At 63.0% G+C, this 22,980-nt stretch overlaps 1 protein-coding gene across 1 annotated transcript in view; it reads left to right on the forward strand.

Moving 5' to 3' along the window:
• CACNA1H (calcium voltage-gated channel subunit alpha1 H) overlaps window positions 1-22,980 on the forward strand; it is a 62,479-nt gene that overhangs the window by 32,620 nt on the left and 6,879 nt on the right. Inside the window, exons 2-25 of the mRNA XM_068525201.1 lie at window positions 3,931-4,042; window positions 4,148-4,281; window positions 4,772-4,869; window positions 7,046-7,205; window positions 7,532-7,850; window positions 7,977-8,069; window positions 9,229-10,006; window positions 11,214-11,656; window positions 13,552-13,703; window positions 14,468-14,653; window positions 15,399-15,516; window positions 15,813-15,968; window positions 16,154-16,244; window positions 16,402-16,610; window positions 18,215-18,625; window positions 19,135-19,235; window positions 19,398-19,521; window positions 19,600-19,668; window positions 19,802-19,986; window positions 20,264-20,390; window positions 20,589-20,714; window positions 20,979-21,068; window positions 21,285-21,477; window positions 22,100-22,117. Coding sequence (XP_068381302.1) covers window positions 3,931-4,042; window positions 4,148-4,281; window positions 4,772-4,869; window positions 7,046-7,205; window positions 7,532-7,850; window positions 7,977-8,069; window positions 9,229-10,006; window positions 11,214-11,656; window positions 13,552-13,703; window positions 14,468-14,653; window positions 15,399-15,516; window positions 15,813-15,968; window positions 16,154-16,244; window positions 16,402-16,610; window positions 18,215-18,625; window positions 19,135-19,235; window positions 19,398-19,521; window positions 19,600-19,668; window positions 19,802-19,986; window positions 20,264-20,390; window positions 20,589-20,714; window positions 20,979-21,068; window positions 21,285-21,477; window positions 22,100-22,117 — 4,493 coding nt within the window. The remainder of the gene's footprint in view (window positions 1-3,930; window positions 4,043-4,147; window positions 4,282-4,771; window positions 4,870-7,045; window positions 7,206-7,531; window positions 7,851-7,976; window positions 8,070-9,228; window positions 10,007-11,213; window positions 11,657-13,551; window positions 13,704-14,467; window positions 14,654-15,398; window positions 15,517-15,812; window positions 15,969-16,153; window positions 16,245-16,401; window positions 16,611-18,214; window positions 18,626-19,134; window positions 19,236-19,397; window positions 19,522-19,599; window positions 19,669-19,801; window positions 19,987-20,263; window positions 20,391-20,588; window positions 20,715-20,978; window positions 21,069-21,284; window positions 21,478-22,099; window positions 22,118-22,980) is intronic.

The following is a 22,980-nucleotide window of genomic DNA, read 5'->3' on the forward strand; positions in this document are numbered from 1 at the left end:
TCCGGAAGTCAGTGGCCTTGTGATGAGAGTCCGGTTGGCACCGTCTGTCCTCAGCTGCCCACTAAGGCGTGACCAGGGAACGGCTGTGACGTGTGGGGCTGATGGAGCCCTCCCCCCACCGCTGGCGGATCCCCTCTCTGGGCAGGGCCAGTGGGACCCTGTGCGTGGGGAGCCCCTCCCTGGGCAGGGTGGCTGTAAGTGCTTCTCCTGTGTGCACTTTGCACAGAAAGATGAGGAGGACCCCAGGAGCTCATCCCTCCCAGGGTGTTTGTGGTGGTGGGGGAGGGGGGCTGGGGTGTATCATAGAATAATTATCCCAAAGGGGGCGTGCTCATGAGGATGGATAGAGGACTTTCTGGGCCGTGCTGACCAGGTTGGTCACCCCGGCCACATGGACAGTGTCCCCACCTCACACACGAGCCTGTGCTCATCCTGCCGCACGGGGTCACTGTGGCCGTGGAGGTTGTCCTGAGCCCCTAGGGCTTGCCTCCAGGGCAGGGGATGCAGGTGGGGCCATGGGGCCAGCGGGGTCAGGAGAAAGCCAAGGTTGGTGGGTGGTTTTTGCTTGTCAGTGGTTTGGGAAAGTATCGAGGTAGGACCCCAGCCCAGGACCTCAAGCTGGGCTATCTTTGCAAGTTGCTGGGGGCCTAGTTTGTGGCTCTTGTTGGAGACTGGGCCCCCCTAGCCCCTGATCAAGTAACGTCTCATGGGTCCTGGCCCAGACCAGCCCAGGGCTCCAGACATGCACTGCACCGTTGAGGACCAAGGTCTTTAGCTCTGCTCAACGCCAGCTCCGGGGTCTAGGGTGATCTCAGAGTGAGCATGGGCACAGACCTGGGAGAAATCGGGCAGCAGGCTCGTGACATCAGTCTGAGATGAGGGGCATGATGCTGGTGGAAGAAGGGAAGAGCTGAGGGCTCAGAGGCAGGCTGGGCTGGGCTGGGCTGGGCTGGCTGGGCTGGAAACCCTGCTGCTCCTGGAGCAAGATGTTCGCCATGTGGGAGGTGGGAGCTGGCCCGGCGGAAGCGCTCGGGGTCAGGGGAGGACTCTGAGAAGTGGGGCAAGGAAGGAGGGTCCCAGGACCCAGGAACAGACAGTCCCCACACCCCCCACTGCCTGGATGGGCAAACTGAGGGCCCAGGCTGCTCTGTGCTGCCTCCCTGCAGGGGTGGGGGGGGCCACGTGCCTGCAAGACCAAGGGTCCAGCCAGGTCTGGGGAGCATCTGACCATCGCATGCCCAGACCCAGAGCTGCCTGCTCCCTGCTGTGTGGCAGCGTCCTCGCTGGTGGGACTGGGGGTGCTTGTCCTTCAGGAATGTCATCCACAGCTTTAGTGTTGAGAACCCACCCCCACTCCTGGGAGACACACAATGACATCCTTGCAGCCCCTACTCCAGAGATGCTGTTTGCAGCAGTGAAGGACAGAGGAGCTGTACGCAGCTCCCAGGGGCTGCAGCCGGCGGGTCAGGACACCGGGAGAGCTGCGGTGCCCTAGGTCTGGCTTCCATGTGTGGCCTCAGCATCCCATGACACAGCCTGGGACCCACGCCCGGTCCCCTCGGGCGAGCCACCGGAGCTCCCAGTCTGTGCAGGGGGTGCTGGACTGTGGCTGCCCCATGGGCTGGTACACAATAGGTGCACTATGGGTGTTTGGTGCAGCTTTCAGCTGCAGCTCTCTCCTCCCCCCACCCCACCCACGGGGACCTTGCAGCACCCACAGGCCCTGACTGTGCGCCGAGCCACCCTGCCAGCCCCTCTCGGCCAGCTTCCATTGAGCGCGTCCCTGGCCCGCCTGTCACAGGCCTGGGGGGTTGGGCCCTCAGCGCTGTCTTAGCAGGACGCTGATTTCTGTTTTTCTGCAGCCAAATCACAGCAAAGGCACTTGTTACTGCTGAACCCATTAAGTGTAATTATGGTGCTCTCGGTGGGAACGGGTAATTATATTGGTGGCCCAGTGCCACACTGTGCAGTGTGCCAAGGGCCAGGGGCTTCATAGCGGCAACTGTTGGCCCTGCCCCTGCAGGGAGGCAGGGGGAGAGGGGTCTGGGCGGGGCAGGCTGCCGGGCCCTGCGAAGGAAGGACACACATGGCCTGGCCTTCCTCCTGCCCTGATCCCAGGGCCTGTACACCTGAGTAAGCATGCAGGCCCTGAACCTCCCCAGGCCTTGTCCTTCCCTGACTTCAGTCACAGCACAGCCTCTGCCAGTTTGTCAGGTGCCCTTGGCATCAGAGCCCCTCACAGGTGGGGCCGCGTGGACCCCTGGCCCAGTGCCCACATGTGGTGGAGCATGGAGTGGGCACTCATGGCCCTGGGACTGGGGGAGCAGGGCCCTGCTGCTTTGGTCGCCTCGTTGATCCATGAGATACGCATTCCCCTACCCAGCTGGAGGAACACAGGGGAAACGGAGGGGCATCAAGGCTCAAGGTCACACAGCCAGTATGTGCTGCAGCCGAGGAATCTGAGGGTGGATGCCCTGTCCCTGTCATCCTGCCTCAGTCCCCTCAGCGCTGGGTGGGCCGGGGGCTGCAGGGCAGGGTGGGGACTGCAGGACAGGGTGGGCCCCAAGTGGGTAGGTGCAGGGTCTCAACACCAGGTTTCTCAGGCTGTCTACTGACACGAGGTGTTTTCCAAGTGCCGACTTCTCTCTTTAAAGGAAAGTCCCCCGTCCACCCCGCAGCAGCCCGGGGAAGGCCTCTGGGGGCCTCCTGCTCGCGCCCTCGCTCTCTCCAGCCCAGGGCAGGACAGGCAGGCAGCCCCACAGAAAGCCTGCCCTGGGGGGTGGGGGTGGGTCCCGGTGGGAGGGGGTTCTTGACGTGGGGGTGGTGTGTGGGGTACAGGGAATGCCCCTGGGGCCCTCCCATCTGACGGGCACTTACCTGCACCCAGGGGTTTGGGTGAAGCCCCAGTCCCCCAGCCGGGGAACCCCCCACACGCAGCCTATCCCCCATCAGGCAGCCCCTGGGTCACCTGCCTGGGGTGTGGGCCCCTTCCTCATACATGACACGGCTGGCCCACCACAGGGCTCCCCGATCTGATGGGCCAACCGACGTGAACATGGGGGTGCACCCCTGCCTGGAGACAGCCACTGAGGGGGTCACAGCCAGAGTAGTGCCATGGCCTCTGTGGAGCCACGGTGCCACCTGGTGGCCACTCCCAGAATGGCTGAGCGTTCTGGGATCCTGGGTGGCTTTTCATCCTGAGGGCCAGCGACCCCACAGGGTGGCCAGGTTCACACAGCACAACGGGATACAGCACTGGCTGCTGGCCCGGTGCCCTAAGGTCCCGGCTGGATGCCTTCCTGCCAAAGGGAAGACTCTCCTGGACAGGACCCTTCACGGGCAGGCGGCTTCCACTCCCAGGACTAACTTGGGGTGGGGGGGAGTGTCCTCACTCACCTGTCCGTCCATGTTCCGGCCCCCTTCATTTGGGCACACAGTAGAGCTGCGGGTCCTCCAGGCCCAGGCACTGAGCTGGGCTCAAGTCCACATCCCTCATTGCCCATCGCTGTGGTCAGGGCATTCTCCATCTGCTGGGGTCACAGAAGGTTTCATGCAGGGCCACGGGGAGGGGTCTTCAGGGCTGCCCTCATGAGGTGTCTACGGTACTTGGGGTCCCAGCTGGACAGTGCTGGTGAGACTGCTAATTCAAGAGGCTGACCTCAGTTTAGGGCATCAGAGTTGTGGGAGCCTGGCAGAGGGGCAGTGGCTGGCCTCTCGCCTCCATCCAGGGTCCTGCTGTACACGAGGGGTTGGCAGCAGTGTCCAGAGGCCGGTGTTGGGGGGTCTGTCCCTCACTGCCCAGCTGATGGCCTGGTCACGGGGGAGCGGATTTTGAGGGACTGACCCTGTGGCAGCTGTAGGGGGTGCTGGGGGCGGGTTCTGGGGCTCCCCCACCTGCCACATGGACCCTTAACTCAGTACCTGCCCCACGTGGTTCGAGCACGTCAGCATGCTGGTCATTATGCTGAACTGCGTGACCCTGGGCATGTTCCGGCCCTGCGAGGACGTCGAGTGCCGCTCGGAGCGCTGCAGCATCCTGGAGGTGGGCGGGGCCAGTGGGGCGGGGCCGGCGGGGCGGGACTGGCCACAGGTGACCTGGACTGGGTGTGAGGGGCGCAGGCCCAGCTCTCAGGCCCCTCTCCTGCAGGCGTTTGACGATTTCATCTTCGCCTTCTTCGCGGTGGAGATGGTCATCAAGATGATCGCCCTCGGGCTGTTCGGGCAGAAGTGCTACCTGGGCGACACGTGGAACAGGCTGGACTTCTTCATTGTTATGGCGGGGTATGGCCCCGCCCCACCGCAGACCAACCCAGAGTGGCCCCCGTACCTGGCCAGGCCTGGCTGGGAGCCCTGCCCCCCTCAGACCCCACGGCAGCCCCTGGGCCCCCAAGGAAGAAGGATGGGGAGGTGTACTCAGGCGGTGCTGGGTCTGGGGGGTAGCTGGGTCTGGGGAACCGGGGGCAGGACACTTGTCCAGGGCTCCCTGTGCCAGCACCAGGGACAGCAGGACAGACACAGGGTGCATGGAGTGGCCTGTGAGTGGTGAGGAGCCCCCAGTGGTAACCTAAGGTTATGCTTCCCCTGCCTTGGAGCCCAGCCAGGCTGGGTGCATGGTGTGGGGATCAGGCCTCTGGCATGTGCTCACCTGCCCTGGCCTCCTGGCCTCAGCTGGCAGGGTGCCCTGGAGAGAGCCGTGTGCCCGCTGGCCTGGCTCTGTCCCCAGAGCACCTGTCGGCCGCCTGAGCCCCCGTTCTCTCTGCCCTGCTCCTAGCATGATGGAGTACTCTCTGGACGGACACAACGTGAGCCTCTCGGCCATCCGGACCGTGCGCGTGCTGCGGCCCCTTCGTGCCATCAACCGTGTGCCCAGTAAGTAACCCCCACACCCGGGCCTGGGACAGGTGTGTCCTGCTAGCCCTGATGAGAGCTTTTGAGGACCCACTGGGGCACAAGACCAGGAGGCCACACTGCCTGTATGGCGTCTGGATGCTCTGGCCCCAGCCCAGACCCCAGTGCCAGGGTAGGAGAGGCTGGCCTCCTGCCACTCGCCATAGGAACCTGAGGATGTGCCACTCCTTTTCTGGGGAGGACAGAGCAACCCTGGACCGAGTTGGGGTGTGATGGGCAGGCAGGCTGTGTGGGGTCCCGACTCCCCACGGTGCTGCTGAGTGACAGGGGCCATTCTGAACCTCAGACTCCTCATCTGCACAACATTTGGGGTCGTGCCCGGGAGCTGTGCAGGACTTGGTTGCTCTCTTGTCTGGCCCACCCTGATTCTCAGGTCTGAGTTCTGCCAAAGGGTCTGGTGCTCAGGGAAGGGTGGAGAAGCTTCCAGGGGGTCATGTGGCTGCTCGTTTGGAATGTGGTCTGTCCGGACCCAGGTCATCTGCCCACATGGGGCTGTTTGGGAGTTTCTGTGTCTTCAAAGTCTTCAGGGATGTGACCGACTTCAGCCGTTAATTTTCCTGGGGTTGTGTGTGGGTGGTGCCCATGTGACTGTAAAGTTTGTATACACACATGTGCATGTGGGTCTGTGTGTGCCGTGTAGGTGCGCACAGCCTTTCTGGCTGCCTGACCTGGGTCCTGGTGGCCTCAGCACCGAAGTCCAGGTGGTCAGGGTGTGTCCTGCGGCCCCTCCAAGAAGTCACACACCCCCAGGGTGGGTCACTCCCTCCCCCTGGGGCTGTCAGCTCCACCAAAGGGCAGATGGGTGAGGTTTATGCTGTGAGACCCCTGGGCCTTCCTTCTACGTGCCACCTGGCTATACCCTCAGGGATCAGACAGGGCTCAGATGCTATGTGATCCTGGGCAAGTACTGTACCTCTCTGAGCCTTGGTTTACCCGACTGTGAATGTGGTACTCCTCAAGGATGGCTGTGGGTTGAGGTGAGGTGTCATACGTGGTTCTTGGCTCTGTGCCCAGCACCATCAGGCACTCGGTCAGCTCACCTGGACCCTCTTTCAGTGTGTGAAGTGATAATACAGCCCCTTTCACAACACAGATCTTCACTTTTCAGACCAAATGCCTGCAGTGGCCAGAATTGCTGCCAGCAGCTTGGCCTCGCTCTGGGGACATGTCCTGGTCCTAAACAGGGTGCCTCCCCAGGCAGGACCATGTGCCCCTCGCAGTGAGCCCCCAGTGGTCATGTTCAAGGCTGTGTCTCACTGGGGTCCACTCTGACCCTGGATCATATGTGGCCTTTTGAGCCAGTTGCTGTCTGGCCAGGGTGGTGCTCACTTTGTCCCTGATGAATCTTCCTCTTGTCCATTTCTGAAACTTCAGTGCTTCTCCCAGCTGTGATTCCCCCCTGTGACCCCAGGGGTCCCACCTCTGCCATCCAGCAGCTCCAGGTTGCTCTCCACGAGGCCCCCTGGCTCAGCCCCCTGGCCCAGGGCTCTGCCTGCACCCTTAGGTCAGCTCTTGCTTGTTTCCGGAAACAAGTCTTATCCTCGCTGAGGTCTGGGATGGGGGCAGGCCCGGGACCAAGGGGCGCATGGGGCTTGGCTGACCCACTCCCTCAAATAATCAGCATACACGCAGCCCATCGCACCCAGGAACAAGAGCTTCAAAAGCTGCTTCCTGCCCTGGGGTGCACATAGCCCCTGCTTCCCCTCCAGTGCAGGGCTCTGCTCAATGTGATTCTCACAGAAGATGGAAAGAAACGCTGGTTCCCGAACCCAGTATCTGCTGCAAGACCCCCAGGCTGCTGCTCCCATGCAGGAGCCTGGGGCCGCGGGACTCCTGGTCTGGTCACCCTGGGGGCCTGCCTGGATGCAGTGTGGTCCCATACGGCATTCGCAAGGATCAGGGACCTCCCGCCCTGAGCCCCTCCAGGCCATGGCCTTGCTCCCCTCTATGGGGTCTTACCGCAGATGTTTGTTCTTTGGGGCATGCTGGACTTGGGGGGGCCCAGCTCATGTCCCCCACAGAGGTGCTGATGTCCATCTGTGAATGGCAGAGGGCTCAGGGCTCCCAGGAGGGCCTGGGGCCTCAGGGATTCCCAGGAGGGCTCCGCTGCACTGACCGGCTGCCCTGCCACCTGCAGGCATGAGGATCCTGGTCACGCTGCTGCTGGACACGCTGCCCATGCTCGGGAACGTCCTCCTGCTCTGCTTCTTTGTCTTCTTCATCTTCGGCATCGTGGGTGTCCAGCTTTGGGCTGGCCTGCTGCGCAACCGCTGCTTCCTGGACAGCACCTTCGCCAGGTGCAGGGGCCCTGCCCACCCTGCAGGACATGCCCCTAACCTGCTCTTCCCAGGGCCTGCCCCCAGAGGCTCCTCCTCTAGCAGGCTCCTCCCCCTCCAGGCCCCTCCCCTCCCCACCCAGAGGCTCCTCCCCTAACAGGCTCTTCCCCCAGCAGGCTCCTCCCCTCCAGGCCCTGTTTCCAGGGACACACCCTTCCTGGAGCAGCACTAGCACTGGTGGGCCTGGGTCTGTCTCTGTCACTTTCGGTTTTAATGTCTGTTTCTATCTATGCCTGACTGTGTCTGTCTGTCTGCTTCTCTCTGTCTCTCCATCTCTGTGCCTTCAGGAACAGCAACCTCAGCTTCCTGCGGCCATACTACCAGCCGGAGGAGGGTGAGGAAAACCCCTTCATCTGCTCCTCTCGCCGGGACAACGGCATGCAGAAGTGCTCGCACATCCCCAGCCGCCGCGAGCTGCGCGTGGAGTGCACGCTGGGCTGGGAGGCCTACGGGCAGCCGCAGGCTGAGGGCACAGGTGGCACAGGCCACCACACCTGCATCAACTGGAACCAGTACTACAATGTGTGCCGCTCGGGCGACTCCAACCCACACAACGGGGCCATCAGCTTCGACAACATCGGCTATGCCTGGATCGCCATCTTCCAGGTGGGCTCTGGGTCTCCCCTGCACTGGCCGCCCAGCATGCGGGGCCTGGGGGCTGGTGCCAGGCAGGCGAGGAGGGCCCGCCGCCCTCTCAGGGCCGTCCGTGTGTCCAGCCGCCTGTCCCCCCAGGTGATCACGCTGGAGGGCTGGGTGGACATCATGTACTACGTCATGGATGCCCACTCCTTCTATAACTTCATCTACTTCATCCTGCTCATCATTGTAAGTGCAGGGGCGGAGTGGGACGCACGGGGCGAGGGGTGTGGGGGGCGCCCCCGCTTTGCGACAGCCCTGTCTCAGATCCCAAGCTCCTCCTCTGTTAGCGGCCGTCATCCTGTCCCCGGGGTCCAGTGAGATTCTGCTTGTGTCCCTGGTGCAGCGCCATCTTTGCTGGCCCTCTTGGGTCCCTGCACTTGACTGAGCTATAGGGCAGGGCGGGGGCAGCAGAGACCCAGGGCCGTCATGTCCAGGGCAGGTGGGTGGGGGCCCTTGGTGGAGTCGGGGGGAGACTCTGTCCAGCCCCAGGAGGAGGTGGGCAGGGTTGGGAGGACAGAGAAGCCTGTGTGTGTGGGGAGGAGAGAGAGACCTCAGACAGCCCCTCAGGCCCTCCCATGGCCAGGTCCTATCAGGAGGCTGCAGGAGAGTCAGGATCACCTGTTGGGGTCACAGTCCCCCCCACAGTGTACATGGGTCCTCAGCACAGTTCTCCACAGTATAGGTGTTTCCCCCAGGCACAGCCCTCCACAGGGATTGTGGCCCCCAGGGGTGGCCCTCACTTGGTTCTCTCAATGGCCCCTGGTGCCTGGGGCAGGGTTTGCAAAGACCAGCAGTGAATTAAACCAGGCACCTGTCTCACCTTATCTCAGACCATAAACACAAACAGAGCAGAGTGTCACCCGGTGACCCTGCCACAGAGGACAGTGAAGCCGTGGGGGCTGAGGAAGGCCTGACCCGGGTGGGAGGGTGTGGCTGGGGACAGAGCTGAAGGACGAGGGGACAAACCACACAGATGACGGGAAGGTGGGTCTCCGCACATGTCCTGCAACTGTCTACAAATAGGCAAGGAGCACCTACCCTGCACCACCCATCCCAAATGCTGGGGGCTCAACATCGGATCAGCAAGGACCCTGCCCATCACAGGGTGCCCTGCCGCCGCCGGCTACCCTGGGGCCGTATCCTGGGCCCCTAGAACGGGCAGCGCACAGTGGGGCTCAGTATTTTTCTCATCAGGGGCTTGATTGTTGTGTAGAAACCACAGCTGCTGTCCTGGTCTCCTGCCCTGCCCAATCCTAATGCCCAGGGCGGTGAGTCCCAGTGTCCCCGCTTCCCTGCCTCCCTGGGACACTCGTCCGGTGAGCTCACTGCCTCCCGCCCACCACAGGTGGGTTCCTTCTTCATGATCAACCTGTGCCTAGTGGTGATCGCCACGCAGTTCTCGGAGACGAAGCAGCGGGAGAACCAGCTGATGCGGGAGCAGCGGGCCCGCTACCTGTCCAACGACAGCACGCTGGCCAGCTTCTCAGAGCCTGGCAGCTGCTATGAGGAGCTCCTCCGGTACGTGGGCCATGTGTGCCGCAAGCTGAAGCGCCGTGGCCTCCGCCTCTATGCCCGCTGGCAGAGCCGCTGGCGCAAGAAGGTGGACCCCAGCGGCGTGCCGCACGGCCAGGGTGCTGGGTGGCGGCCACGGCGGGTGGGAGGGCGCGCCACCTCCATCCATCACCTCGTGTACCACCACCACCACCACCACCACCACCACTACCACTTCAGCCATGGCAGCCCACGCCGGCCAGGCCCCGAGCCAGGCGGCGGTGACACCAGGCTGGTGCGGGCCGGAGCACCTCCCTCGCCCGGGCGTGGGCCCCCCGACGCTGAGTCAGTGCACAGCGTGTACCATGCAGACTGCCACGTGGAGGGGCCACAGGAGAGGGCCCGGGTGGCACATGCTGTGGCCACTGCCGCCGCCGGCCTCAAGCTGGCCACTGGGCTGGGCGCCATGAACTACCCCACCATCCTGCCCTCGGCCGCAGGCGGTGGCAAAGGTGGCCCCGGGCCCAAGGGGAAGCGTCCTGGTGGACCCCTGGGAGCCGGGGGGCACAGCCCCCTGAGCCTGAGCAGCCCCGACCCCTGCGAGAAGATCCAGCATCTGGTCGGGGAGCACGGTAAGGACCTCACCCTGTGGGGAGCAGTGGGGAGTGGGGGACGGGCTCCTGGGACATCCCCGCCTGTGTGCGAACCCTCGTGAGCCCAGCCTTCCTCCCTTGGAGCCCTGGATGAAGGGAAGAAGGGGGGGTTCTGGGCACCTCAGATGGGAGAAGTGCCCCCCGCACCTCCGTCCATCCTGTAGCCCTGAGCAGCTGACGGCTCAGTGGGGTACGAGTGTTTGCCACGTGGAAATGAGAATTCTGAAGCTAGCAAAAAAAAAAACCTGGGGCTGTGCCCCATTGCCCATGCCTGGCCCTGAGAGGGACCACCTGTCCATGGCCTGGTCATTTCTCAGGAGTGGCCGGCCCCCTTTCTAGGTGGGGAGACTGAGGCTGGGGCAGAGGGAAGGGAAAGCCGAGGTCACGGAGCTCCCAAAGGCTGAGGAGAGAGGGGCCGGGGTGCCCCCCAGTATACTCGGTCCTCCCACCTGAGGTGCCGGCCTCACCCACCTGGGACGGGCAGGACACTGCCACCCCAGACACTGGGGTCCCATGCAGACTGAGGCCCTCCCAGGTGGCGTGCGCGGGCAGTAGCCCTTGGGGTGCCTGGAGTGGGTAGAGGTGTGAGTGTCCTCACACAGTGACCGGGGTGTGTCAAAATGCACATGCCTATAGTCCTGCACTGCCCACTGGGGCAGGTTGGCCCCGCAGGGTTCCTGGCTGTGGGGAGTCTAAGCCGCCGCCGGTGCAGTCACCTGGGCCCCAGAGACTCAGCCGGGCAGGCAGCACCGAGCAACGATGGCTCCTGCGCATCGTGACCTGGAATGTTCACAGTCACGTCATCCGTTTAACGTGACTGCTGGAAAGTGGCTCACGTCATATTTCTGTGGATGGCGTGGCCCCCTGGCGGATGAGCCTCTCTGCCTCTTTTTATCCTTGAGTGAACAGAGAGTACTTGTGCAGGGCATGCATGTGCTCAGGTGTGAGTGCCCAGGCGTGGGCATGTGTGTCTGTGCATGTGCTCAGGTGTGTGCCTAGGTGTGTATGAATGTTCCCAGATGTGCACATATGCCCAGTTGTGAGTGCCCAGGCGTGTGCCTTTGTACGATGTGCATGTCTGCACAGACACCGTTCACCCCATGGCAGCCTGCTTGTGCACGTGGGTCCCGGGCGCCTGGTGTTGCGGCTGAGCGTCCTGAGGCTGCCCACATCCTTCTCCCTGCAGGACTGGGCCAGACCCCCAGCCGTCTGTCAGGCCTGAGCGTGCCCTGCCCCCTGCCCAGCCCCCAGGCGGGCACACTGACCTGTGAGCTGAGTAGCTGCCCGTACTGCACCAGCGCCCTGGAGGACCCTGAGCTGGAGTTCAGTGACTCAGACAGCAGAGACTCGGACAGCAACGGGGTCTACGAATTCACACGGGATGTGCGGCACGGGGACCGCCGTGACCCCATGCAGCCACCCCCAGCGGCGGACACGCCAGGCTCAGGAGGAACGCGACGGAGGGCACAGCGGCGGGCGGTGGCAGGCGAGCAGGGAGGGCTGGGCCGCGTCTGGGCCTCCTTTAGCGGCAAGCTGCGCCGCATCGTGGACAGCAAGTACTTCAACCGCGGCATCATGGTAGCCATCCTCACCAACACGCTGAGCATGGGCATCGAGTACCATGAGCAGGTAGGCAGCCCGGTGCACCCTCCAGAGGTGAAGTGGGCCTGAATGGACAGCTCTCGGAGCCACCCCCGGGGAGCACGTTCCTCGTGTGTCTCCTTGAGACTTCAGTCTCTTACAGGGCCCCACAGAGGGGTTTCTGGGGGTTGGGGAACAGGGATGGCGTTAGAGCTGAATGTCAGCTGTTGTGACGGTTTTTATCAGCCACTCAGCAAACGCTCATGCTTCTCCTTGGCTGGGCCTCTGCTGAGTGGTGAACGGAGAAACCGTGGCTTCTGCCTGGAGGTCTTCCTGTCTGGGGTGGGGGTTTGAAGTCACAATCCCAGAGGCAGCAGGGGGCCGAGGGCGCTCACCAGGCCACCCAGTGCTCTTCTCAGGATGGGACTCCCACAGCCCAGTTCTCACAGAGAGAGGCCCCCCCTTACATGAGCCAGACCTGGCTGTGCCCACTGGAATACCCCTGGGTGGCCAGGAGAGGGCAGTGGTATGGAATGGCCCCCAGAGGAGGAATTGTAGGGGTGGTGCCTGGCCCCCCAGTAGCCCCTGCCCGGGACTGGGGCCTCACCAGGAAGGAGCAGCGACTGGGTCCGGCAGGGAGAGGGCGTCCACTCTGGGGACCGAAGCCAGTTCACTTTTTTTTTTTTTTTTGTCTGCATTGGGTCTTCATTGCTGCATGTGGGCTTTTTTCTCTGGTTGCGGCAAGCAGGGGCTACTCTTCGTTGTGGTGCACGGTCTTCTCATTGTAGTGGCTTCTCTTGTTGTGGAGCACAGGCTCTAGGGACACGGGCTCCAGTAGTTGTGGCTCGCGGGCTCTAGAGCTCAGGCCCAGTAGTTGTGGTGCTCGGGCTTGGTTGCTCCGCGGCATGTGAGATCTTCCCAGACCAGGGCTTGAACCCGTGTCCCCTGCATTGGCAGGCGGATTCTTAACCACAGCACCACGAGGGAAGCCCCGAGGCCAGTTCACTTTTAATGACCAAGTTGCCTTCCTCGTTTTCCATCCTCTGGGCTTTTCAAGTCACTTAAGCTATGTTCTTTCATCCTGGAGCAATTCAGGGAAAATGCCAGCAGTGTTAGCCTCCAGCAGCCCCGGCAGGGAGGTTCTCTTTGTGAGGGTGAGACCTAGGCAGGGACAGCAGCAGGCTGGAGGGAATCCCCAGCAAGGAAGAGCCTCTGCACACACACGTGTATACACACACGCACGTGCACACACGCATATATGCAAGGTTTACCTGTGCAGATGTGAACGTGTACAGACGTGCACACGTGGGAGGCCCTGTGCACATGCATGGCACATGCAGGTACATGCAAACTCACATGTGCACACAAACAGGCTACACACTGGCACACACACATACCAGCATTTACACTGGTGCAGGTGTGCACACACACAGGCGGGCCAGCACATCCCCAGTAAGAGAGGGACCTCTGGGGCCTTCTGCTGACAAGGAAGGGTGTGCAAGGCCACCAGGGATCAGGGCAGCTCTTGGGAGGCACCAACTGTGTGCTCTGCACCCCGTGCACCCACATGCCCACCCTGGAACCCTGAGGCAGTTGCTCCAGCCCCTTTTCCCATGGCCTGTGCTTGTGGGGTCTGGGGAAGTCTCTGGAGCCCTGTTTCTCAGACATGCTGGTGGGAAGGTCAGGCAGGGCCTGGGGAGGGCCAGGGACAGTCAGGGTAGGAGGGCCAGGCAGGTTGGGGTCCAGCTGGAGGGGACATGGCTGGGGTCCTTGTTTTCTCCTCCAGACAGCAGCCAGTTGGGCTCCTTCTGAGATGCTGCCACAGCCCCTTGGCCCCTTGATGCAGACTTACCTGCTCCTAGTTCAGTGGAGCGGTCCCCCACCCCTGCTGAGGGGCCCTGGGAGCTGTGGGTGGGCCCTGATGATGTCTCCGCTGCCCTCAGCCTGACGAGCTGACCAACGCCCTGGAGATCAGCAACATCGTGTTCACGAGCATGTTTGCCCTGGAGATGCTGCTGAAGCTGCTGGCCTGCGGTCCGCTGGGCTACATCCGGAATCCCTACAACATCTTCGATGGCATCATCGTGGTCATCAGGTGGGTCCCCACCTCCGGGGAGCCCACAGGGGCCGGGGAGGCTCCAGTGTCAGGCGACAGCCCCCCACACATAGCAGAGCCCCAGCCAGCAGGAGAGGCCCTGCCAGCAGTATTTCATGGGATGGGATGTCTTGGGGCAGGATCCCCGCCCCTCCCCACAAGCACTGTCGGGTACACACAGGTAGGTCAGCTACATCTCAGGTGAAAGTTTGTAGAATCTAGCAGAGCTGTTCCCTGCAGGAACAGAGTGGGCACTCAGTGGCCCTTCGGCCTCTCAGCCGGACTCCACTTAGGGTTCAGAACCTTTGAGGAAGGCCAGCTTGCCTGAGGGGTGTCTGCTACAGCAAAATCAGCACAGAAATGAATTGGAGAATCTGGGGGAATTCCCTTCCCCAGGAGGAAGCAGGACCCTCAGGAGTCAATGGATCCCCCACCCTAACAAGAATAGACAAGCCAGGCACAGCTTGAAAGGCGTAGGACCAGGAAAGGCCCTCAACTGAGAAGCTTCTGATTGGGCAGCTTCTGGGGGTCGGGCAGCCAGCAGGACAGCAGCTGATTAGGAGCCTTCAGAGATGTCACCACCATCCCTCAGCCCTGTCGATGCCTTGATGCAGCTGAACCTGCTCCCAGAATGGGGTTGAACAGAGGCCACGGTGGCTCCCAGGCTGGTGTTCCTGCTTCTGGGAAGAGGGTATCCCAAGGTCAGGGTGGGCACAGGGATGCGTGGCCAGAGAAGGCCCTCCTGAGCCTCGGCCTGCCCACAGCGTGTGGGAGATCATCGGGCAGGCAGACGGCGGGCTGTCGGTGCTGCGGACCTTCCGGCTGCTGCGGGTGCTCAAGCTGGTGCGCTTCATGCCCGCACTGCGGCGCCAGCTGGTGGTGCTCATGAAGACCATGGACAACGTGGCCACCTTCTGCATGCTGCTCATGCTCTTCATCTTCATCTTCAGGTGGGCACGCGCAGTGGGGGTCATCCTGCCCCCTGTGGCTGCGAGGGAAAGGCCTGGGGCACTGAGCACGTGCCTGCCCCAGAGGGGAGGCCCCTCCCACCACGCTGGCCCTGTTCTCTGGCTTTGGGGCCCGGGGTGCCAGGAGCCTCAAAGCAGCAGCAGAAACTCAGTCATTGGTTCCTTTCGACAGGACTGACTGGGCACCTTCTGAGCCAGGCACCGGCATACTGGGCTCTGCTCCCACGGCTCATAGTTGAGTGGGGTGATGGGACTGGCCCCCAGATGGGTGGATCGGGGATTGTACCCCCCCAAAAAAGCCAAGAATGAGGGAGGCAGAGAAGGGGCGGGGCAGCCAGGCTGGAGTTTCTTGCTTCAGCTGCTGTTTGCTGAGGCCTTGCCGTGGGCCAGCTTGGCCCAGGGCCTCAGGCCTTGGGGAGGAGGCTAGGGCAGAGGGCAGCCCCAGGTAGGCTGGGTGAGACAGGCACCTCAGGTCCTGGCTGCTGCCTGAAGCCAGAGTGGCCTCTGGTTGTCCCTCCTATTCCTGGCCTTGGTCTTCCCACCTATACAATGGAAACAGCTCGGCCGTGGGCACTTGGGAGGGCCCTGCAAATCAGAAAGCTGGGGGTCCGGGGGGAGGTGTAGAGGAACAGCTGCTGGGTGTGGAGGTGACCAGGCAGCACCCCCCATACCCCCCCACCTGTGCCCCCTCCCCTGCACTCACCGCACCGCTGTCTGCCGCCCTTAGCATCCTCGGAATGCACCTCTTTGGCTGCAAATTCAGCCTGAAAACAGACACTGGAGACACGGTCCCTGACAGGAAGAACTTTGACTCCCTGCTGTGGGCCATCGTTACCGTGTTCCAGGTAAAGCCAGGCGGGGCCATCCCCTCATGTACATGGTAGTCCCTGGAGAGCCACAGCCCTGCTCAGAACAGCCCCAGAGCTGGCTGAGGCCTGTCCAAGGCCACAGTGAGTGACAAGCTGTGAACAGCAGCAGGGACATTGATCCTGGCCCCTGGGGCGGTGGACCTAGTCTCACTTGTCCAGAGCTCCTTCTGGTCCTAAGGGCCTGTCAGCATTTCTACAGCCAGGCCCACCGTCCTGGCACCCCCTCGGCCCCCATGTTGGGCCCACTCTGCCCTGCCACCCCTTTCCCCCAGATCCTCACCCAGGAGGACTGGAACGTTGTCCTCTACAACGGCATGGCCTCCACCTCCTCCTGGGCTGCCCTCTACTTCGTGGCCCTCATGACCTTTGGCAACTACGTGCTCTTCAACCTGCTGGTGGCCATCCTTGTGGAGGGCTTCCAGGCGGAGGTGAGGGGGGCTTCCAGGGGAGGCAGTGGGAGCCAGGCACATTGGGCAGACCAACATGGAGAGAACTCCGTCCTCCATCCACTGGGCCCTTCTGTCCACACCCACCCCCGTGCTGGCCTGGCCTTCCTGTAGGGGGGTTCCACCTGAGGGGAGCCTCACGTGTACTGTGTGCTCCTCGGGCACAGGGCGATGCCACCAGGTCCGACACAGATGAAGACAAGACCTCCACCCACTTGGAGGAGGACTTGGACAAGTTCAGAGACCTCAGGGCCACAGGTGCACATGCGGGTGAGGGGGCGGGTCAGGGACAGGATGGAGGGGTCGCTGCCTGCCTGTCTGGGCACAGCTGGGACTCCTGTGGGCGGGTCCTGGGTGGGCAGATTATCCTTCCTGGGAGCCCTGCAGGCTCAAGCGGCCTCCTCCCCCCGCCCAGAGATGAAGATGTACTCGCTGGCGGTGACCCCCAACGGGCACCTGGAGGGCCAGGGCAGCTTGCCCCCTCCCCTCATCATGCGCACAGCAGCCACACCCATGCCCACCCCCAAGAGCTCCCCACACCTGGACGCGGCCCCTGGCCTCCTGGACTCACGACGTGGCAGCAGCAGCTCCGTGGACCCCCAGCTGGGGGACCAGAAGTCTCTGGTAGGGATGGTCCCCCGCCCTGGCTTCAGGGCACCTTCAGGCTCCACCCACCCAGTTCCTTAGGCCTTCCCCAGAGATGAGTGAGGGTTGCGCACTCCCCCCCTAGTCATACCCCAGGAATCCCTTGGCCCTGAGTGCTTTGTTTTCTATAAATGGAGCCAGAAGCTGCCGTTTTTGTGGGAGGAGTATGAACAGGCGAGTAGACTGTCAGGCCAGAAGTTTATCTTCCAATTTGCAATCATAGATAAAAGCTGGCAAAGCACACAGCATACAAGAAGGGGAAAACAGAGAAGGATGGCAAAAAGGTGTAAGAAACTGAGTATGTGGGACTTCCCTGGTGGCGCAGTGGTTAAGAATCCTCCTGCCGATGTAGGGGACACGGGTTCAAGCCTTGGTCCGGGAAGATCCCACATGCCGCGGAGCAACTAAGCCCGTGTGCCCCAACTACTGAGCCTGCGCTCTAGAGCCTGCAAGCCACAACTACTGAGCCTGTACTCTGCAACAAGAGAAGCCACTGCAATGAGAAGCCCGTGCACCGCAAGGAAGAGTAGTCCCCGCTCACCGCAACTAGAGAAAGACTGCACGCAGCAATGAAGACCCAACGCAGCCAAAGATAAAAAAAGAAACAAAAATACAAAAAAACCTGAGTATGTGAAGCAGGTGACAGAAGCCGGGTGGAGCGTTCCGTGCATCACGACCAACAGCACCCTGCGGAGCTGGAGCCCACAGGGTCTTTCCAGACAAACCCAGAAAACACCACCCCCAGCAGACACAGCCAGAGCCGGCTTCTGGGCTTCTCAGAAGGGCCCGGGAGAGGTGGGCAGAGCAGGACAAGCTAACCGTGGAGAGAAAGCACGGGGATATGAACCTGGAGGAAAGTCCAGGCAAACCATCAAGGCAGGACGATTGTGTGTTGGTAACAGAAAAGGTGCAGGGCTGAGCCTTGGGTGGGCCGAGTGATCTAGCAACAAGATGCATCACAGCCAAGCTGCTAGGAGTCCCTGGGAGGAGGACAGGAGCTGTTGAGCAAGGATTCCAGCTCAACTCCTGCTGGACCCCTGAGGTGAAAACGATGAAGGGCAAAGAGGGTAGGCACAGCAAAGGTGAAGTCCCCGGACCACAGTCCAGTTTATCTCCTGGATAAGCAGCGCCTGGCTTCTCTTTGCAAGTCCAGAGTCTGCCAACTAGAAACTGATGCGGGTCCCCTCCCCAGAGATCCAGTTCAGCTGCTCGATGGTATCTGAGGATGCCTGGTCCGTGGCTGGTCCCAGGCCCGCTGATAACCTTCGCCCACCCTCTGGTCCTCGAGCAGGCCCGGGAGGCCCACTCAGTGCTCTTGACGCTTGCTGGCTGTCTCTCCAGCTAGCTGTCAACCCACTGTGCGCCACAGGTGCCCCACTGAAGGTTCAGTGCCGCTAGTGTCTCCTTAGCAGGGCTGTCCGCTCGTTAAAGGAGATGATCTACGTACAGATGTCACCCACGGGTGTCAATGGTGATGCCACTGGATGCGAAAGGTCCCTGTGCCAGGTGCCCCTGAGGCCAGGATGTTTGGGGGTAAATTGGGGGGGGCGTCCGACCTGCTCACTTCTGCCCCCTCCCCGCAGTCCAGCCTCCGCAGCTCGCCCTGCACCCACTGGGGCCCCAACAGCGCCTGGAGCAGCCGGCGCTCCAGCTGGAACAGCCTGGGCCGCGCACCTAGCCTCAAGCGCCGGAGCCAGTGCGGGGAGCGTGAGTCGCTGCTGTCCGGCGAGGGCAAGGGCAGCGGCAGCACGGACGAGGAAGCCGAGGACAGCAGGCCTGGAGCGGGAGCCTCGCCAGGCACACGTGCCACACCGCTGCGGCGCGCCGAGTCCCTGGACCACCACAGCACGCTCGACCTGCGGCCCCCGCGGCCGGCCGCCCTGCTGCCCACCAAGCTCCACGACTGCAACGGGCTGGCCCTGCCCAGCGAGTTCTTCCTGCGCATCGACAGCCACAAGGAGGACACGGCCGAGTTTGACGATGATGTGGAGGATGTGAGTGGGGGTGGGCCTCACGTCAGCCCCTCGCCTCCCCCTGTCGTGGGCTGGTTCCCCAGGCGGGGACTCGGGAGCAGCGTTCATGGGAGGCCCTTGGGATGGGGGAGGGAAGCAGGACAAGCTGGGCAGGAGCTGATCCGGCTGGTGTGGCCTCAGCTGATCCACAGGGAGCTCTGGAGTGGGATTCGCCCCAGGGTCAGCCTCACCTCCAGCTGAGGGCTTGTTCTGAGCTGGAGTCGGTCAGCCAATGAGAGCCCCATGGGAGGAGAGGGAAAGAGAGCAGAACCACCTTCTCAGCTAGGCACTTCTGCTGCCTTGGACAGTTCTGCTGGGAGGCCCACCTGCGCAGGGATCTGAGGATGGCCACTTACCGGCACCCCCCTGGACTCTCAGCGTAGATCCCTCACCCAGTGCCCGGGTGGGTGGACAGGGCTGAGCCTGAAGGCAGGAGAGGCTGGGGGCTGGCCAGGCTGGGAGGGGCCCTGAGGACCCCCCCCCCTCCCCAGAGCTGCTGCTCCCGGCTGCAGAAAGTGCTGGAACCCTACAAGCCCGAGTGCTGTCGGAGCCGCGAGCCCTGGGCCCTGTACCTCTTCTCCCCACAGAACAGGTATGGGGCACACCTGGGAGAAACTTGGGAAAGCTGACCCCTCCCTCTGGGCCCCTGCGTCCCTACCACGTGGTGAGCGCTGTGCTCCTCCTCTGAGACCTTGGGGACGGGAAGCAAGGGCTTGGCCGGGGCTGTCCCTGAACACCCACCCCCGGCCCCCAGGTTCCGCATCTCCTGCCAGAAGATCATTGCTCACAAGATGTTCGATCACGTCGTCCTGGTCTTCATCTTCCTCAACTGCATCACAATCGCCCTGGAGAGGCCCGACATTGACCCTGGCAGCACCGTGAGGCGCCCTCCTTGCCTGGGAGGGGTGGGGTCCCGCCATTGTGGCCGGCCCCTCCCATCGTCCTGTCCCCTGCAGGAGCGCGTCTTCCTCAGCATCTCCAACTACATCTTCACGGCAATCTTCGTGGCCGAGATGATGGTGAAGGTACAGGGTGTCCAGGGGAGCCCAGGCGTCTGTCCGTCTGGCCTCGCAGCCCTGCCCAGTGGCCCCACCCTGGCCCCGCCCTGGCCCCATGTGCAGCGCATATGTCCACCAGCCCCTCCTCTGCACCCACCAGGTGGTGGCCCTGGGCCTGGTCTCTGGTGAACATGCCTACCTGCAGAGCAGCTGGAACATACTGGATGGGCTGCTGGTCCTGGTGTCCCTGGTTGACATCATCGTGGCCATGGCGTCGGCCGGCGGTGCCAAGATCCTGGGCATCCTGCGTGTGCTGCGCCTGCTGCGGACACTGCGGCCCCTGAGGTAGACTGGGCCGTGGGGCAGGGCCTGAATCGGGGATCGGGGCAGGGCTATGGAAGGATGGGGTGGAGTTTGGGGAAGGGAAGGGTACGAATGGGCGGGGCTGTGGCTGGATGGGGCAGGGCCAGAGGGTGGGGTGGAGCCAGAGGGTGGGGCAGAGCTGGGGAGGGAAAGGGCCTGGGGCCAGCAGGGGGTGGGGTCTTTGCAGCGCTGGGCCTTCTGTCTGGTGGCAGCTCCCTTGGGTGGGCTCAACAGCGCGTTTCTTCTGCTCCTCGTCCAGGGTCATCAGCCGTGCCCCAGGCCTCAAGCTGGTGGTGGAGACTCTGATATCGTCACTCAGGCCCATCGGAAACATTGTCCTCATCTGCTGTGCCTTCTTCATCATCTTCGGCATCCTAGGGGTGCAGGTGCATAGCCCTGCTCGTCTGTGGGACGGTGGTCTGTGGTCAGCAGCAGCATAGCAGCCCTGGGAGGGCCAAGGCCCAAGGAGGCAGCGAGAGAGACGTTGCTCTCTATCCGGCTGCTCTGGGAGGCCCCGTGGGGGTGGGTCTGGAGCGTGGGGGTGCAAGGCCTGGCCCTCTGGGTGACTGCCCCGCCCTGGTCAGCTCTTCAAGGGGAAGTTTTACTACTGCGAGGGTGCCGACACCAGGAACATCTCCACTAAGGCCGAGTGCTGGGCTGCGCACTACCGCTGGGTGCGACGCAAGTACAACTTCGACAACCTGGGCCAGGTGGGCAAGGCTGGGGTGTGGGGTGGGGGTCGGGATGGTGGGCAAGGCTGGGGTGTGGGGTGGGGGTTGGGACGGGGGGCAAGCCTGGCGGGGGTGACCTCACCTAACCTCGTCCTTATCTGTAAGGTGGGAGCGGCATGGCGGGTTTGTGAGTCGTGGGTGGGTCTGCTGTGCGTGGGGCCGTGGTAAGGGGTGTGGTCCTTTGGGGTGTCTCCCCGGCAGGAGGCCACGTCCAGAAGTAACCACCTTGCTCTGGCCTCGCAGGCGCTGATGTCCCTGTTCGTGCTCTCGTCCAAGGACGGCTGGGTGAACATCATGTACGACGGGCTGGACGCCGTGGGCATAGACCAGCAGGTGCGGTGGGTGGTGGGCAGCCCTGCTCCTCCAAGCAGACCTTTCTTCCCGTGTCCTCTGGTCATCTCAGGGAATGTTCCCCAAGAGGCCGCCTTTGGCCTCTGAGAACTTCTGGAGAGTTCCACGTCGGGGGCCAGAGCTACCCTGCAGGCAGGGGCCGTGCCCGGGAGGGGCACCCTCGTGGGCAGGCACCCACGTGCCACTCCTGTGCCGCAGCCGGTGCCCAACCACAACCCCTGGATGCTGCTCTACTTCATCTCCTTCCTGCTCATCGTCAGCTTCTTTGTGCTCAACATGTTCGTGGGCGTCGTGGTGGAGAACTTCCACAAGTGCCGGCAGCACCAGGAGGCCGAGGAGGCGCGGCGGCGGGAAGAGAAGAGGCAGCGGCGCCTGGAGAGGAAACGCAGGAGTAAGGCGCTCCCGGTGGCGGTGGCGGGTCGGTACCTGCGCGTCACCCCAGCCTTTCCACCTGCCTGAGCACCCCCTTTCGCCTGTGGGAGGGTGGCTGGGGACCGGGGGACCAGGGGACCAGCCAAGGGGCGGCTCTGAGACCTGGCTGCTGCTGGCCTAAGCCCGGGTCTCCCTCGTGCTCGGCGCAGGGCTGTGCAGGCAGCACCCAGGCAGCAGCTCAGCAGCCTGGCCCCGGAGCCCCCTACCTGGCCCCAGTCCCCTTGCCCCACCCGCAACTCCGGCCTCACCGAGTGGCTCTGCACGCTTGCCCTTCTTGCCCTCAGAGAAGGATGGCTGCAGCAGGAGGTGGGGTCCCTTCCCAAAAGGCACAGGGGATGGATGAGACCCCAGTCCCCACCCCCCACCACCTCAGGGGCAGGTTCACCCCATGAGTTTTCACGCCACGGTGGGGGGAGCAAGCAGAGCCATCCAAGACAGAGAGAGGGTCTTAGAAAACCCCACCCAGCTGGGGAGCAAAGAGGGCCTCTTCCAGGAGGGGCTGCTGAGCTGTCCGCCCACCGCGTGGTGTCTCCTGGCCCCGCCCACCGCGGCCAGCTCAGACCATCTCCTTGTCTTTCCAGGCACTTTCCCCAACCCAGGTACCTGCCCCCGCCCTGCATGCCTTAACCCCCACTTCTGCCGGCCACTGCACAGGGCTGCGGACTGGCCTGACCTCCATCCCTCTGCCACTGCCACAGGGAAGGGTGGACATCGCAGGCGGGTGCCAAGCCCACTGGGGTCCACCGCAGGGTGGGCACGGGACGGCTGGGGTGGGCGCCGGGCGCCAGTGGGAGGAAGGGTTGCTGGCTTGGGCGCCAGTGGGAGGAAGGGTTGCTGGCTCGCCTGCCTGGTGTCCACGCTGCTGCCTTCAAGCTCGTGTGTGTTCCTCCGCCCGACCTACATGCCTGACTGCTTCTCTGCTGCACTCTGGGACGCCTGCCGGCTGGTGGCTACTCCATGTCCTCAGTGCTGGCCTGGCCCAACTGGTCACTGGCCCCTTTGGCTGCAAGAGCTGAGCCAAGATTTCTAGTGACCGCATGCCAGACCAAGGAGCATGCGGGGCCCCAGGGAGGGGTCGGTTCCCGTCAGCCCCCGCTCTCCCTGGTCCCTGCCCACGGGGTTCTGTGGCCGAGGTGGGTCCCCTATGCAGTGGTGGCAGCTATGCCCTCACCCAGTGGGAGCTCAGTGGGCACTGATCTGCCCTAAAGAGTTACAGCAGGTGGAGCATTTAGTGCAGACAGACCTGCTGGGAGATACACAACCTCCCCCCACCACCCAGGTCATGCCCATCAACCTCAGGTGGACCGGAGAGCAGGCAGACTCCAGACAGCAGGCAGATGCCCACTGGCCTCCTGGAGCACAGGGAGTGGAGGGACTCCGGGCCTGGGGGCCAGAAGGCAGCACATGCCCAGCCTGGAAGATGGGGGTGTGGTAGGCCACCCTGCCCTGCCCCCCAAGAAAG

Source organism: Eschrichtius robustus, chromosome 16 (assembly GCF_028021215.1).
Source record: "Eschrichtius robustus isolate mEscRob2 chromosome 16, mEscRob2.pri, whole genome shotgun sequence".
NCBI lineage: Eukaryota > Metazoa > Chordata > Mammalia > Artiodactyla > Eschrichtiidae > Eschrichtius > Eschrichtius robustus.